General features: G+C 46.5%; 1 protein-coding gene across 1 annotated transcript in view; it reads left to right on the top strand.

Annotated features, from left to right (window-relative positions):
- Nucleotides 1-15,238: 15,238 nt before the first annotated feature.
- adgrl1a (adhesion G protein-coupled receptor L1a) overlaps nucleotides 15,239-16,106 on the top strand; it is a 54,467-nt gene continuing 53,599 nt past the window's right edge. Inside the window, exon 1 of the mRNA XM_071916869.2 lies at nucleotides 15,239-15,308. Coding sequence (XP_071772970.1) covers nucleotides 15,239-15,308 — 70 coding nt within the window. The remainder of the gene's footprint in view (nucleotides 15,309-16,106) is intronic.

Below are 16,106 nucleotides of genomic sequence, written 5' to 3'. Positions count from 1 at the left end.
CAGGGCCCTGGCTATGATGTCACAGCGACAAAGCTCGGGGTTTCATGGGAGCTGGGAGGGGTAAACGCCATGAATCACATTGGACCTCTCCGCTGATGAAGCTGGCTAGTTGGGCCACAGAGGGACCTGCCTGGCCACAACTGTGTGAGTGTGAGCGGATTGGATGCCGAGGAGTGAGGGGGGCGGAGCGTGCTGCTGACCAGGATGTTGGGTCACCGAAACCAGGCGGGGGTGATTTGTGTGCGTAATTAATATTTGTCAGGAGTGCGACTGAGACCTGACTGGCACCCCAGAAACTTGTGTGTAGGTCCAAACTGTTACAGTATACTGTATTTTTATTTATTTATTTTATTTAACCTTTATTCAACCAGGCAGGTCAATTAAGAACAAATTCTTATTTACAATGATGGCCTAGCAAGAGGACAAAAGGACCTCTCGAAGGGTAAAGGGAAAAGGGGACAACAAAAAAAAAAAAAAATAAGACTATCAGACACAAATGTTACATACATCGCAGAGGCAGAGAAACCCAACACAGTATGGGAATGGGGAAATAATCAAAACACACCCCAAACAAACAACCAAATAAAATTACAAGTCATGCAAGTCATGAAGCAGAACAGACAAATTTCTTTGTCAGTTAAAAGGCTGGGTGACAGTTGCAGGTGTGTGTGAAGGGTTGCGTTTGTGTCTGTTCATTGACAAGCAGTCATTGTTGGCCTGTGTGCAAGCATCTCTTTTTGCACAGTGTAGTGCCTATCTTAGCTTTCGGTTTGTGTACTGTAGATGTGCTGTGGGCAATGTTGGCACTTGTTTCATGCCTTTGTTTCAGCCTGCAGATGACGACGGTGACACTGGAGCCCACGCAGCTTCGGCACACGGACGACGGGTTGTACGGCTGTGATTGACAGCTCTGTTAATTCTAATGTGATTAATATTTCAAGGCTGTCTTCCGTGTGAATGCCACAGTAATGTAAAACAGTCTCAGAGAGCACCAGTCAGGTCTCCAAACCCGTGGCCCACTAGCACCCTGATCTCGATGAGTCACCCTGACCTGGGCCCACAGTGGAAATCTACCCAGCTCTTACACCACTTGCAGTTAGCAGGCCAGCGGGATGGGGGGGGGGGGGGGGTGGGGGGTGGGGGGGGGGGGGGGGGGGTGGGGGGGGTGGCTGGTGACAGAGAGATGGAAGGCGCAGGAGAGCGGCTGTCAGTACCAAAAGGCCCTCTGCAGGGCATCGGAGGGGAAACAGGAGAGGCAGGCAGGAGACGGTCCCAGTGAAACTTGACCTTAAAAAGCTTCACAGCTCCAGATATTGCTGTAACACTCAGGTATGTGAATATTTCATCAGCCCTTCAGAGTGTTGTAGAATATAGTAGGCTGGTGGTGGTACAACTAAAATAGTAACGCAGCCCTATACTGGGCGGCCTCATATTATGTCTTAGGCTGTATAGAAAAAGAGGTCTTGGCTATTTTTGTTACGTTATATGATAGCAGAGTCCAAACTAGCCTACATTAATGCAAATCCTCCAGTGGGGATGTACAGTATTGTGGATGGAGTTGGGGGGAGGGGATTGGGGTTGTGATTACTAAGACCAGTTAAATCCATCCTGCTTCCACTCTAGTGCTTATCTGATCAGTGGAGCAACCAGCTAGCCCACAGCATGGGATTTAATATCAAACACAGGCCATAAGCCGTGTTCAATAGGCATGACAAGGATAAACATCAGTGGAAACACGCGACCCGATGCTGGCCGCGCCTCCATATAAGGGCAGCAGGGGTGAGACGAGCGGAGCATCTTGACATCACTGCAGACGTAAGTGAACAGGGAGTGCCCACGCGCTGGAACTCACATGCACTTCACACAGAGAGTGTGAGTGCAACAGAGAGAGAGAAAATTGTAGGGAAAGACTGAGAGAAATGAGTGAGAGAGGGAGGCAGTCATGCAGAGAGGTGTGTGTGTGTGTGTGTGTGTGTGTGTGTGTGTGTACTTGTGTGTGTGCCTGCCCGCCCTGCCACCCTGGTGACTTCAGGTGTTATCTTCTTAGCCTCCAGACGTGACAGAGAGATAATTAGAAATGTTAACACTCACTGGAGCTTGTACTTCTATGAATTCTCAGTTTCTCTCTCTCTCTTGCTCTCTCTGCTGTCTCTCTGTTTCACACACACAGACACACACACACACACACACACACACACACAAATTCCATTATCTCCCTCGGTGCGTGTTATGAATGACACACTTAGAGCCTGGGAAGACTTGGCCATGTGGCACTGGATCACAATTAACTAACACCAACATCTGTGGAAATAATTTGTCATGGATTGATTTTGATGTGTTGGTGACCCTCTTCTCCACTTTAAATGAGAAATACTTAATATAATCCAAATCTATTTTTTTTTTTACCTAGGGCATACTCACTTGTTCGCTGCATTTGTGAGAATCAGTTGTTTATTAGAGTATTTTCAAGAAAAGAACAACCAAAAGGAAATATGAAAATGGAATAAAAGGTGTCAAATTAATTACATTCAGAGTTGGTGTAATCAAACTGTCAAATAAGAATTCAAGATGGTAAATACCAATGGCGTTTTATTAACGCTAATAGAGAGTCATTTATTTTGCTGGCAGTCACTAAAGTAGGACCAGTTTACTGAGGCGGTAGGAGGACACTGCTGAAATTCTGACAGTCTTGGCTCAAAGAGGAAGAGAGAGAGAGAGAGAGAGAGAGAGAGAGAGAGAGAGAGAGAGATGCTCACTGGAGTGTTTCACATGGAAAAATGAAAAGTGACAGAAAGCTGACGGAGGGATGAGAACCTTGTTTGTCCTTTACTGGATGATCAACATGTGTTACGCAGATATGGGTCCCCAAGGTGGACATGGGGCGGCTGATACAGAGGGTTCCACGCTCCACTGGAATTCCCTTGCCTTTAAATTAGCATCCCAACTCCGCTTACTCAGCTAGCGGCGCGAGCTGTGGAACAGTGTGTGAACACCGGCGATAATGAAACTGCACACCGTCGACATCATTAAAGATAATCTTAGCTCATTTTGTGCTGGGACACATAATCCTGAGAAGAAGCCGCTAACAACAGGGAGAGCTAATTTTACAAGAGGAGGGCACATAAACAATTTCCTACCATCCATTCTCTCGCTCGCTCCACCACTTTCCACACCTCTGATCCCTGGTTGGAGGGGTGAAGAAGTGTTCTAGGTTGGTTGGGAGGGAAACAGATCCCAGGTCAAGGGAAAGGCTTGTCTGAAGGCGTCTGCAGCGTGTGTCTAATTGAGCGCTGTGTAGTTAATTGTTTGTGCGTGGGAGGGGAGAAATCAATCTGTTTTCTCACTGCCGTGACTTCTAGGCCCTGGGGTGATAGACTGGAGCTGGCAGACACACACACGCACACACATACACACACATACGGCTCTGGCTCTGCCAAAAAAAACCAAAAGCATGCCTTGCAAGCACACGCTCGCACATGCACACGCATATCCTCCCCCTACTGGCACACACACTGAAACACACACACACACACTCACTCCTCAGAGGAAGAGGATGTGCATGAGGGGTTATTGAGTCAGGGTAAAGTCAGATCCATCTATCGATCGGCCGCTTGCTGAGAGAGGAGTCAGGAACGTGAGACCTGCACAGGTCAGAGGGCCAAGAGACAGAGGGGATGAGAGACACAGAGAGAGATAGAGAGAGAGATACAGAGAGAGAGAGAGAGAAAGAGAAAGAGAGAAACCCCAGAGCTTAAAGCAAGCAACACTCCCCTTTTACCCCCCCACCCACCCTTTCTGAATGCAGAGCCAGCGTTCTGCTTTGACGAGGATATTCAGAGAAGCTCTGCTCAGCTTCATGAACATTAGAGGGAGCTTTCTTCAATTTGTAAACTGGGTCTGTGCCACGCATTAACAAATCAATGAGATAGAAATAGATGCATTAACGGTAACTAATTGTTATCCTTATCTTTTTATCTGTATCTATTGCTAAATATTACAGTATACTTAATATATACTACATAATTAATCTACACTGAGTCACCATGTCAATTTACATATAAATGCCTCCTATAAATAATGAATTAATTAGCATGTTCAGCTAATCAGCTCATTTGCATGTGTTTAGTTATATTAAAGGGTTTTTCAATTTATGACTGAGTACCGCTGTCACTGAATGTCTATTTGCATTTCATATCTGTTTCTGGGAGAGAGCGGAAAAAAAACCCGTTTCCTTTGGTGCACCGATCTCCCCCACAGAGCAAAAAACGGTGTGTTGGTTTGAGGGAGAATTTGCAGTCCAAGAGTGTCATCTAAATAATTTACTCTGCCTTTAAATGGGATCAGAGCACCAACTCACTTCTGATCTCATTTGAGCCCCCAAAACTCCTTTCCCATTGGCTGACGACAGCTGGTGGAATGAGTGTAAGCCCCCCTTCGATTGGCTGAGGCTTATTTATTTTCGGCCAGTCAAAAACTCCTCCATTATTGATGGGAATGAAGCATACTGGGATCTTGATGATGAGGAGATGAGAAAATAAGATGACAACTGCAGAGGGATGGAGGGAGTACATGAGTACAAAACAGGGACGATAGGGTGATGGTGTGTGTGTGTGTGTGTGTGTGTGTGTTGGGGGGGTGCAGAGAGATATGTTGAGGGGGGAGGGGTGATAAGGTGGAGGAGTACAAACAGTAGCATCCTCCACTTGGATAGCAGCAGGCGCCATGAGATGTCTGTTGATTCATCTCCCTTTATGCGCTCGGTTCTTTTTCTCTGCCGAACCTTTATGCCCGAACAAAGGCAGACGGAGGGAGTGATTCAGAGTGACCAGACGCCCGAGACTCCCGGAACGGAGGGGGGGAAAGGTCACATGAAACAGGAGGCTCCTCGGAGACCGCCGACCAGAAAGAATGTGTCGATGAACTGATGTACTTGGGCCTCTGGGGACAGGATGGAGGGAAAAATGAGTAGTCGAAAAGAAAAAAAGGATAGAGCGGAGGTAGATGAAGAGCTGTATGTGTAAAATGTGTGCGTGTGTGTAAGTGTGTTCGTGCATTTCAAAGTGTGTGTGTGTGTGTGTGTTTGGATGTACACAGTATGTCTGTAGGCATAATCATTACGCCAACACACATAAACACACAAGTGCGCATGTACCTATTGTGCAAGCGTGAGTGTGTGCTTTTCTGTGTGTGTGTGTGTGTGTGTACTTAGCTTCAGTCTATGAGCATTGGTGGTGGTGGTGGTGGGGGGGGGGGGTCGGCACAGACCCTCTGGATCCACTCCATGCACTAATGGGTGCTCACCTGGTATGGGTCCCGGCAAAACGTTTCCAGCACCGCGCTGTTGGTAATTAACAGAAGCAGGCAGTGGAAAGCAGCACCTGTTACAGCGTGACTGACTGGGGCCCCGGGCTCTGGGCTCTGGGCTGTGTCTCCCACTGCTCCTCTCTAATAACCAGACCACCACAGACCATCCTTCCTCTGGGACCACACAGCACGCACGCATGTGTGTGTGTGTGTTGTGCAAAGCGAGGAAAAGGAGGTGGAGGAGGAGGAGGAGGGAGGGAAGAAGGGGAGATACTATTGTAATTTTACTAGTAACGCTAGCTGCCCGCACTGCCTGAGGCTCTGAGCGTTTCCCGTATATGTGCGTGCATTTTCTATGTCGAACATGTACGGTGGGTTCTCATGCTTACCTGTCAGTTCCCAGAGGGCTGTGCAGTGGGTACACGCACAGCCTGCTTTGTGCGGACTTAACTCTCATTGTGCTGGAGCCTGGTTTTAAGGCTGCATGACTCCTTAGTGCGTGTCAGCAGGCCATTTTCCATTTTCTTTTTTTTTATGTAAGAGAGAGTAATTTCTCCATGACTGATTCAGTGGTTTTGGATACAATAAATGAATAACTGAGGATGGCGGTTTTTAGCATTAAGTTGAGATTAGGCAGACTAAGATGAATGTGTGTGTGTGTGTGTGTGTGTGTGTGTGTGTGTGTGTGTATGTGTGTGTGTCTGTGTGTGTGTATGAGAGCGTGCGTGCCTGCATGTATGTGTGTACGTAGACTTTTCTGTCTCTTCGGTTATTCCTGAGTGATAGCCATGAAGACTGCCTTTATGCTGTATGTGGGACAGCGTCGGTGGTGCCTTCATGTATGGGTGTGTGTGAGAGAGAGAGAGAGAGAGAGAGAGAGAGAGAGAGAGAGAGAGAGAGAGAAAGAGTGAGTGACAGCCATGTTTCTAGAATTGGGGCATGTCAGCCTGGCCTGCTGTGTCAGAATCTCCTGATGCCCAAACTGCCCATCCCGGAGCTGGATAACCTTGGCAGGCAGATTGGGGTCACTACTATCAAACTGGATACATCACACACACGTACACACACACACACAGACACAACACAACACAAATCACTGGGACATGTGCATTTGGCAGAGGTAGACATGTGCACATCCGCGTAAACAGGTAAACACCCACGCTGTGCTCCTGCTATTCAAAACAACATCTCCCGCATGACTCCAGAGATACAGATATGGAGAGTGGATCTCTAAAGTGGCACGTTGAAGATGTGACAGAATAATTAGTTGATGGTACTATTGACACAAAAGATGGATAGCTCCATTGTATGGGCCTCAGCAATGGGATGAAAAGAATGTCAACCTATTTTTAAATGTCACTGTCTCTTTTTGTTCTGGATCCCTGCTCCACTTTGTGCCACAGATCTAAACTGGGTCAACATCACATGTGGCGCCCCGGTGGGCTCCTGTGTGTGCGCGTATGTGTGTGTGTGCGCGTGTGTGTGTACACGTGTGTGACTGCTTCAGGCCATGATGTATTCATGTGCGGCTACCGTACGCCAGCACCAACACTCGGAGGGTGGTAACAGTTTGACTTGAATGATTCCCAAAGCTGGCTAAACAATTACGAATGAGTTTTATTCACACGCAATTATTGTCTATCGTCTCCAATTAGGAGTGAGCATGCGTTATCTGCAAATTGTTTAAGGCTGCAGCCCTGCTCATTATTGGAGAGAGAGAGGTGGAGCCAAGGATAGGAGGGAGTGTAAGTGTGTGTGTGTGTGTGTGTGTGTGTGTGTAGCGAGCCTGTATGTCTTCATCTGTGTCTAGTATACACAAATAGCGTGTTTGTGCGTAGCCTGTGCCTGGCTCTGGTGTACTGTGGCAGGAGTAAGGCGGGGGTTGCCCTGTTGGAGCTTTCAGATTAATAGACACTGATGATAACACACACAACTCACAGCGCCTCTGTCCTTAATGAAGATGGATCTAGCCGGGACTGGCGGTGCACAGGCACTCAGGGTGGCAGCATGCCAGTCACAGCCAGTGACATCTGGGAACAGCTCAATGCACAGGGCGGGAGGGAGCAAGAATCACCGCAGAGTACAATTTCATAACATTATCATGTTATATCATAATCCATTGTTGGTGGCTCATAAGATTAATGTCAGGGACGGCAGTTATCACTCTTGTTGTTTAGACTTAATGGTCACGGTGAATTATTCATTTCCTCCTATTGATTTGCTATGCAACTCATGCTGACAAAGTAGACAGCGCAGGTTGAAGGATACAAAGTATATCTAATTTGGCGGTGGGGTTGGGAAGAGGGGGGAAAAGAAGTGAAGTAGAAAGTGCGAGGGAAAGAGTCAAAGGCCAGAAGCAAGCAGATGTCAGGTGTCAGACCGCAGACAGAGGTGGCAGAAACTGCACCAACCAACTTCTTTGTTGTCTTCTCAATGTTTTCCTTTGTAGTTTTTCTTATGCATTGAGGGTACAGAGTCCAGGCTCCTCATTCTTATCATTGCAAAATTGCAATTTTCAGACTAAGCTAGTGTAAAATTACTCTCACTGCTCAAATTTTGAATGGTAGCTATTGGCTTGGAAATGGTTTGGAGGCGGCTGCCAAATTGTGTCAGAAGTTCCATCCCTGCATAATATTAGAGCCCATTAGAGCGGGGTTAAGGCCAGTGTTTGTGCGAGAAGACAGGTGGGTGCTGAGGTCACTTCCTCTGGCAGCTGTGGCGGGCATCACAGGGCAGGCATTGATAGGTGGTGGCATGGCCTCCTGTTGCATCAGTAATAATGAACAGTGACAAGCTCTCCCCCGCCACAATAAATCATAGGCCACACTGGAGACACAAAATACCAACCCAGGGAGCATGCTCTCTCTGCTGCATGGTGTCAATGCTGACTAACTGACTGACTGGCTGGTTGGCTGGGGGCAGACTATCTCTATCACTCATTCACAGATGCAGCGCACCGCCGTTATCACACACAATGGACCGCCCTCAGATTGTGGGGGAAGCTTGCACGCTCTGATTAGCATATACAACTGTCACTCAACAATGTTGGACTCCTACTGGCTGCTTAGGCAGTGAGGAGGCTTTCTTTTTTTTCCGTTTTGGAGGAGAACTACTGCTGTTCCAGAAACATATAATAGTTAAAGTGTAGACTCTAGAGATGAGGAGGTGTGTGGGTTGGGGTTTGTGGAGAGCTGCAGCCGAGGGCGGATGCTGAAGCAGGAAAAACTGGTACAGGAGTGTCTATTGAGTAAAGTGAGAAGGGCTCTCTCCCCCCCCCCCCCCCCCTTTCCTCTGCCTCTACCTCTTTGACAGCCACACTAGCCCTGTTTGATATCCCTCCGCTGTGTTCTGCAGCTCTGCAGATTCCCTCGTCTCATTTGCATTCTCTTAAAGCACACTTCCATTAAAGTCTCTCCCTGTTTTTTTTGTCTCTTCCCTCCTTCCTTCTGTTTCTTCAAATAGGCCTTTTTTTTCCCTGGGTTGCTGTTTTGGAGGGAGCCGTATTCCCTGTTGACTACACAGCCTATCCCCGTTCTCCCAGAGTCAGTAATCAAACACATTGGCCCTAATACACGGGCCATTACAAGAGCTCTGATGTTCCATCTGCACACAGCCGGCACAATGGTGTCATTATATAAACAGCCCTGCTGCTGCAGCCAGCAAGCTTCAGCAGGCTACCACACCACAGCTCCGGCCTTAACTGACCCGCCCCAGTAAATGGAGAAGCGTTCGGATGATCTGACCTGAATGTGCTTGTGTAGTCGCTGCTAGCATAACAACATTATCTATCCTGAATGAATGCTCTACTGTTAGCATTACAGTAGGCAGTTCTCACTATACGGACAGGACTGTGTGGGCTGTTGAGCATCAATGCAAATGTAATAGAATCAGATTGTTGTGAAGGAATAATATCTAATGCTATTATGTTGTCTTGCTAGCGATAGCCTCACCAAAAAGGATTAGGGAGATTAGTGATAGGCCCTACCGGAGGGATAGCAATGAAGGCGGGGGTGCAGTGGGGGTGAAGTGTGTGTGTGTGTGTGTTGGGGAGGGGGGGTGGGGGGTGTTTATAGTGCTGCACAAGCTGGTATCATATTTTTTTGTGGAATGATATTGATTTGATCTTCTTTCGGCAATTGCTTAAGTGTAGAGATGGCAGTGTTTGTACAAAATTGTGTTTAAGCTGTAAATACTAAAAGGGCATACTCTCCTGTTGTTCTGAATTTTATAGATATCGGTGTCAGATAGTGCCAGGCCTTGCCCTTGATGTCACTTTTAGCATAGCGATAGAAGCGAACACTTTCTCATTATGAGAGTAATCCGATTCCAAGCGTTCAGTTAATGGGGGATTTTGACACACACCGCGAGTGGAAAGTGTGTCCAAATCGTCACTTTGGCTAATTTGAATAATCATTGAATTAAATTCGACTGTCATACCTCAGCGTCCTGGAAGGCAGGTTTGACAGTAAAAACACAGCCTCCCACTCAGCAAAGCCCCAACGCAGATGGTGATGGTAATGATATTTCATGGTATGTCTGTTACGTTTCGAAAGGAAAAGTAGGATAATTATATTCATTTTGGCGAGTGATTAGTTTTACGGAGGTGAAGGAGTAATTAATGAATTCTATTTTATCTACATTTATTGTTACACTTCCTTGTATTGCTCCCTCTTGCCTAACTCTGGTGACAAAAGAGTATGGAGTGTGACAAAGCTTCAGCAACGATGAGTCAGAGGGAGAATTACTTGGAGGCCCCCAGGCGGAGCATACGTTTTTGCCGTTCTCTGCAGTCTCATCAAACTCTAATACTACATGGCTAGCCTTCACTGGGCTCAGTGATACCTTCCTATGAAATAAAATGCCTGTCTTAGACCTGGACTGAGACCTAATCCCAACAGCATTGCGAAAAAATATAGTTGTTTCAATTTATCCCAGCGAATAAAGCAAAGTAAAGTGAAATTGCAAGTTAATTTGAACTGGAAAGTTTACTTGACTTCAAATATTTAATGCAGCTTGTTTGCATCATTTCCCGATTTGTAAGTGAGATGTGAGTGCCGTTCCATTTCGGGTGTTAAGCTATGTCAGTTGCTGGGAGGCAATCATCTCCTTCATAGTGGAAGCTTTGCCACTGAACCAACTAGGCCTATATTTGTTGTTGAAGCATCTGAGGCATAAACATCAATCCTAATAGCATGGGAAATGCCGGTGCTTCATCTTAAGACAGAAAGATTTCTTTTTGCATGAAGCAACCGGCCGTCATAATTTATGACTGTCAAAACTCTAAATCAATCAGGAGTGTTTTCCCACCCGAATAAATTTGTTTGTTTGTCTTCCCCGCTCCCTGCTCTGCCCCCCATTGCCCTGCGTGATTTCCACTTGTTCATACAACATCCCTCATCTTGAAAGTTATTGAAATGCTAATTAAGCTGTTAGCGGTTGCCAGAACACTTTATGTGCGTGAGGCTTCTTTGGCAAGCGTTCAGTAGGAAATTTACTTTTGAAGATGCTGTGTTAGTCCAATCACCTGTGTGGATCTATACTACCTGACCGCAGGCTGCCCGGTCGCCACTCACACACACACACACACACACACACACACACACACACATGCACGCACGCACACAGCCCGCTCACACTTATCATACTTGTCTCTTCCACCTTGATATCAGATTCCCCTCAGTGGGGAGGAACAGGAGAGAGAAAGCCTACAGCTACAGCAGCTTTGAGAGTTCCACCGGCTCTTGTAATTATGCAGCAGAAAGTGTCTACGTAAACTCTTTTGTTCTCCGTCCTTCTGATTCCAGTTTGGCAATGTTCATAAATGCGTCTTTTTGTTGTACGGAAATGACTGGGGGAGTGGGAAAAAAACATGAATGGCTCCCACGACAGAGGCAACAGTCACCCTTAGATTGAAAAGTACCCCCCCCTCCCATTTAAAAAAAGACTTATGGCACCCCATTCTTGATGAGCATGTCGGCTAAAGCAAATAGATCATAATGATCATGGTGATTATCGTAATGATCCAATAGAAGTGGGTAATGAGGTTATTTGCCTTGGATCAAGGCAGCCTGTAAATTAATAGCAAGCGAAACAGAGGGTAGCGTTGGAAACAAGATGACGGAGCTGTGTACTTAACCGTAACTCCGCCGCCACTCTGTTTGGAGAGCCGTACGTCTGTCTTTGTGTTTGCCGCATCCGACTGTCATTTGCCCTGCCTCCCGCTTTATCTCCTCCTCGCCCTCCTCACCTTTCCACCAGTGCAGTGAAATTGCTGTCTATTCTCCCATTTTGCGGTCTCCAGTGTCATAGGGATATGATGTTCCGCTCTATTAGAAGAGAAACAGTGATGATAATAATGGTGGATATGATCAGAGCAAAAGGTCAGCCTCTGGCCCCGGGCGTGTAACATCCGCCGAGTCAGGAGAGTGCGGAGAGCGAAGACACCCATCTCACACCACCCTCAAGACTGCATGCTAACCTCCCTCCACCCAGAGGCACACTGACTCATGCACAGGCAGGCAGGCAGAAGAAATACTTTGCACATCCTCCCCATTGCCATTCCTTCCTGCACTCTGACTATTCCTTTGCTTTTCTCACTCAGCTGTTCTCTTTATGTGTGTTAGAACGTCATCTTCCCTTACTTCTTCTATTTCTTACTTCTTTTGCTCCTTATTTCCTGTGTTCATCAGTTAGTTAGGCTGTTTGATTCTTCCTTCCTTCCTTCCTTCCTTCCTTCCTTCCTTCCTTCCTTCCTTCCTTTCTGCCTGCCTTACTGCCTTCCTTCCTTCCTTCCTTCCTTCCTTTCTGCCTGCCTTACTGCCTTCCTTCCTTCCTTCCTTCCTTTCTGCCTGCCTTACTGCCTTCCTTCCTTCCTTCCTTCCTTCCTTGCTTTCTGCCTGCCTGCCTTCCTGCCTGCCTTCTTTCCTTCCTTCCATCCTTTCTTCTGAAGACCACATTAAAAACAGGTGTTGTGTAATACTAGCGTTTTTTTTAGGCACAAAATGAAAATCAATCAATTTCTCCACTTCCCACCTTTCTCCTTCTTTCTCTCTTTCCTCCCCCACTCTCCCTCCCTACAATGTACTACCATACACAAATCTCTCTCTCTCACTCTCTCTCTCTGTCTCTCTCACTCTGTCTCTCTCTGGCCCTCCTCATCTACTGAGACCACAGGAGAGCTATTGTTGAGAGCACGGACAGAGGCACAGTCAAAAGAGACAAGAGGAAAGACAGATTTTTCTTATTAAAACCACAAAAGCCTTAGAAAAATAGAAAGACCCGTCACTGCACAGGGGGGGGTTCAGTTTTTGACCATTAATAATACAGCGAGATCGAGGAGGGAGGGGGGGGGGGGGAGAAAAGAGGGAGCAGAGGAGGAAGGAGAGCGAAGCAGTCAAGGCTTCTGCCACACCACATCTCTATTGCTATTTGTTTACCGCTCTTCTACTCTTTCTTTGTCTCTCCTGCCCTCCCTCTGAGCGTGTCCTTTTCTCTCAGCCGTTGGTCGTAGAGGGTGGTCGCAAACAAACTCAAATTAAGGCTGAGGCTGGACTGATGCGGAGGTTAGGTGTGTGTGTGTGTGTGTGTGTGTGTGTGTGTGTGTGTTGTGCGTGTGATGGAAATAGATGCTGCTTTAAAGAACAGCTGCTACCAATGTGCTTTGTACTCCGTGTTTCTCTCTCTCTCTCTCTCTCTCTCTCCCTCTCTCCAACATCCAACATACTAATCCACACAGCGACACCCAGGCAGGTCGGTGGCTGTGGGCCGGGCTTTGCCACCGGGGAGGAGGGTAAATATCAGAGAAGGTCAGGAGGAGGAGGGGCTGGAGGGGAGGATAGGGGGGTGGAGGGGGAACCGAATCGCTGATGATGAAGAGAGGAGGTGAAGCCACCCAGTCACTCAGGACCTGCCATCTTGGCTGCAAGTAGAAAATAGTTTGCCCAAGCCTGCACATTGTGTGTGTGTGTGTGTGTGTGTGCGTGTGTGTGCGTGTGTGTGTGAATTTGTTTGAATGACATATAAACACTTATGCACGCATGTGTATGCAAACATTGCGCACACTAACCTTCATGCTATACGCCTGCAAATCGATTGTGTGTGTGTCAGTGGTTGCATGTGTGTATGTGCGTGTGTATGTAGTTGTATCTCTATGCTTAAGAGGACCAAATAGTGAGGACCAAATGGTTTTAGGGCTTGGGTTTAGGGTTAAAGCAATATTCCACTTAGTTTTAACAATGGGGTTATTTGGCACTTGACCGCCATGAAAACGAGAATATAAATTACTCACCAAGATCGGGTGCAGCTGGACGAGTTTGTAGCATTCAGATTTTTACTTACTTCATTTGAATGAGGCCATAAAAATAGCCTGAAAACTCACATTTAACACGTTCGCGACCACCGGATCTACTTTTATTTTTAAATACTATTAGTGTAAACCAAGAATAGAAATACAAAATGATGATGGACCCAGGACTGCTTTATTGTCTTAAAAGCAGGATCTGTTGTTGAATCTGTTCACAAACGTGTTAAATGTCAGTTTTCAGGCTATTTTCGTGGCCTCATTCAAACGCTACACACACTTCAAACTCTGCCAGCTGCATCCGATCTTGGTGAGTAGTTTATATTGTGGTTTTCATGGCGGTCAAGTGCCAAATAACCCCCATGTTAAAACTAAGTGGAGCATTGCTTTAAAGTTAGAATTAGGATGAGGATACATTTTAGTTTACGGTTAAAGTGAAAATTAGGCATGTAGTTGAGAGAGTTAAGGTTAGCGTTAGGGGTTAGAGAATGAATTCAGTCAGTGGAAAGTCCTAAGACGTTTGTGCACATGTACGGCCTCTTTTTATTTTATGCACAACCTATATTTCACTTCTATGAGTAGGTAGGATCAATCAGATAAAGGGGTAGAGGGTTAGAGAGATCAAAGTAAATCCTCTCAGCACTACCCCCCACCCCAAACACACACTCACACACACACACACAAACATACACACACACACACAAATACACAGCCCAATCTGTCTGTTTCATCCGCAGGCTCAGCAGGAGGAGTGTTAGCTGTAACAATACCGTCTCTACTGTTTCCTGTCTTTCAGCCCCTGGAGGGGGAGAGTAGGCTCCACGTCTACCGTCAAAAAATCAGAGCGAAAGTTCCAGATTGTGATTTATTTCATTAGGCAAATGAGATGTGTGAGCCCTACGGCACTGCTGACTGAGTCGCCGCTGTTCACTGTCTCACACGCACAAACCCACACACATCACATACACACACAAGCACACAGACACACACATGTATTTTTCACATGTTGAATGTAGCCCCGTTAACAGTCCCAAAACATATGTACCATGTCTGATGCAATCAAGCGTCCAAACGCTGCAGAGTGATGAGCTGGTAGGGGGAACAGCTGTTGCCATGCCAGCCTGCACAAAATGGCCTCAGATCTCCCTGCCTGATCATTCTACCTGACCACCACAGGGGTAGCCTCTCCTCTTCTCCCCTCTCCTCCCCTCTCCTCTCCTCTCCTCCCCCCCCCCCCCCCTCCTCTCCTCTCCTCCAGTGTTTTCTCTTCTGATACACCGTTTAATATGCTGTAGCGGTCCCGAGCTGTACCACTCAGCTTTGTGCAGAGTTATTATCACACACCCCAATACTAAATGCATAATAAATTAGTCAGCACTGTCTTCTTCAAATGATACACTGAGAGCGGAAAGAATGAAAAATAGGATAGTAGCATAATTCCTCCATATAGACATTCAGTAACAGATTGTTCTAAGACACTCACCTACCTGTTATCTCTCTCTCTTCTCTGCCTACAGGATCACCCTCGCTGAGGGTGTAAGTGGAGGAAGTACCGCCCCACTCACCTGTGCCTGCTGACCGCATCTACATCACCCTAGCCCCGCTCCTAACCCCGCCCCCTGGTCAGTCTCCAGCATGGCTCTCGCGGTCTGGCTCATCTTCACCTGTGCTGTGGCTTTCAGCAACATTGCCCCGTCCTCTCAAGGTACGTGCTGAATCCTTACACTGCAGAAAACCTCAAAAAATCCATTTAGTCTCATATTCAGCCTTCAAAACGTATTTTTCACAAACCAAGAGAGAAAAATTCTGCCAATGAGGTGATATAACGCCACTTGTTTCCAGTGCAGTTTCACTTGTTTCAGGAATTTTGTAGAAATGTGTGTCAATATCTTGTCTTGATTCTACAAATTTTTTGAAACAAATTGATTTTCATTGGAAACAACAGATTTTTTTCACTTATTTTAAGATTTTTTTTATTGTAGGACTGAATAATAGACTAAATGACTTGTTAAGATGGAGATTTGTTGCAGTGGACAGTGTGGGTTGATTTAATTGACATCACAAATCACAAAACGCATGTTCCTCTGTGCACAATATTTACATCTAATTATACTCTATGCTTCACTGAGCCTGCCTGTACGTGTTAGCTACTGTGTTTGTTTCACTGTGCTTCCTATGTGGCCGGACCAGGTTATTGCAAATGAGGATGTAATATTTATACCTTGGCTGGGTGATGAAGGTTGTAAGTGTATTGACTTGCTGACCAGGCTAGAAATGCTGCACTTGATTAACCAAACCGTCTCCGCTACAGAGAGAGAGAGAGAGAGAGAGAGGGAGTGAGGCAGAGTGTGTATGTGTGAATGTCAATAAAATTTCTTGTCATCTTGATGTTTGGTGGAGCGTGGCAAGAGTATAAGGGGGAATCCGTCCATGTAATGGTGCCATATGTGTGACTCCCTTGAATGTGCCATGTACCATGAGATATTTCATGTCCTGTGTGTGT

Source organism: Centroberyx gerrardi, chromosome 7 (genome assembly GCF_048128805.1).
Source record: "Centroberyx gerrardi isolate f3 chromosome 7, fCenGer3.hap1.cur.20231027, whole genome shotgun sequence".
Classification (NCBI taxonomy): domain Eukaryota; kingdom Metazoa; phylum Chordata; class Actinopteri; order Beryciformes; family Berycidae; genus Centroberyx; species Centroberyx gerrardi.
Note: the sequence above shows the minus strand (reverse complement) of the source record. Positions and strands in the feature narration are given on the sequence as shown.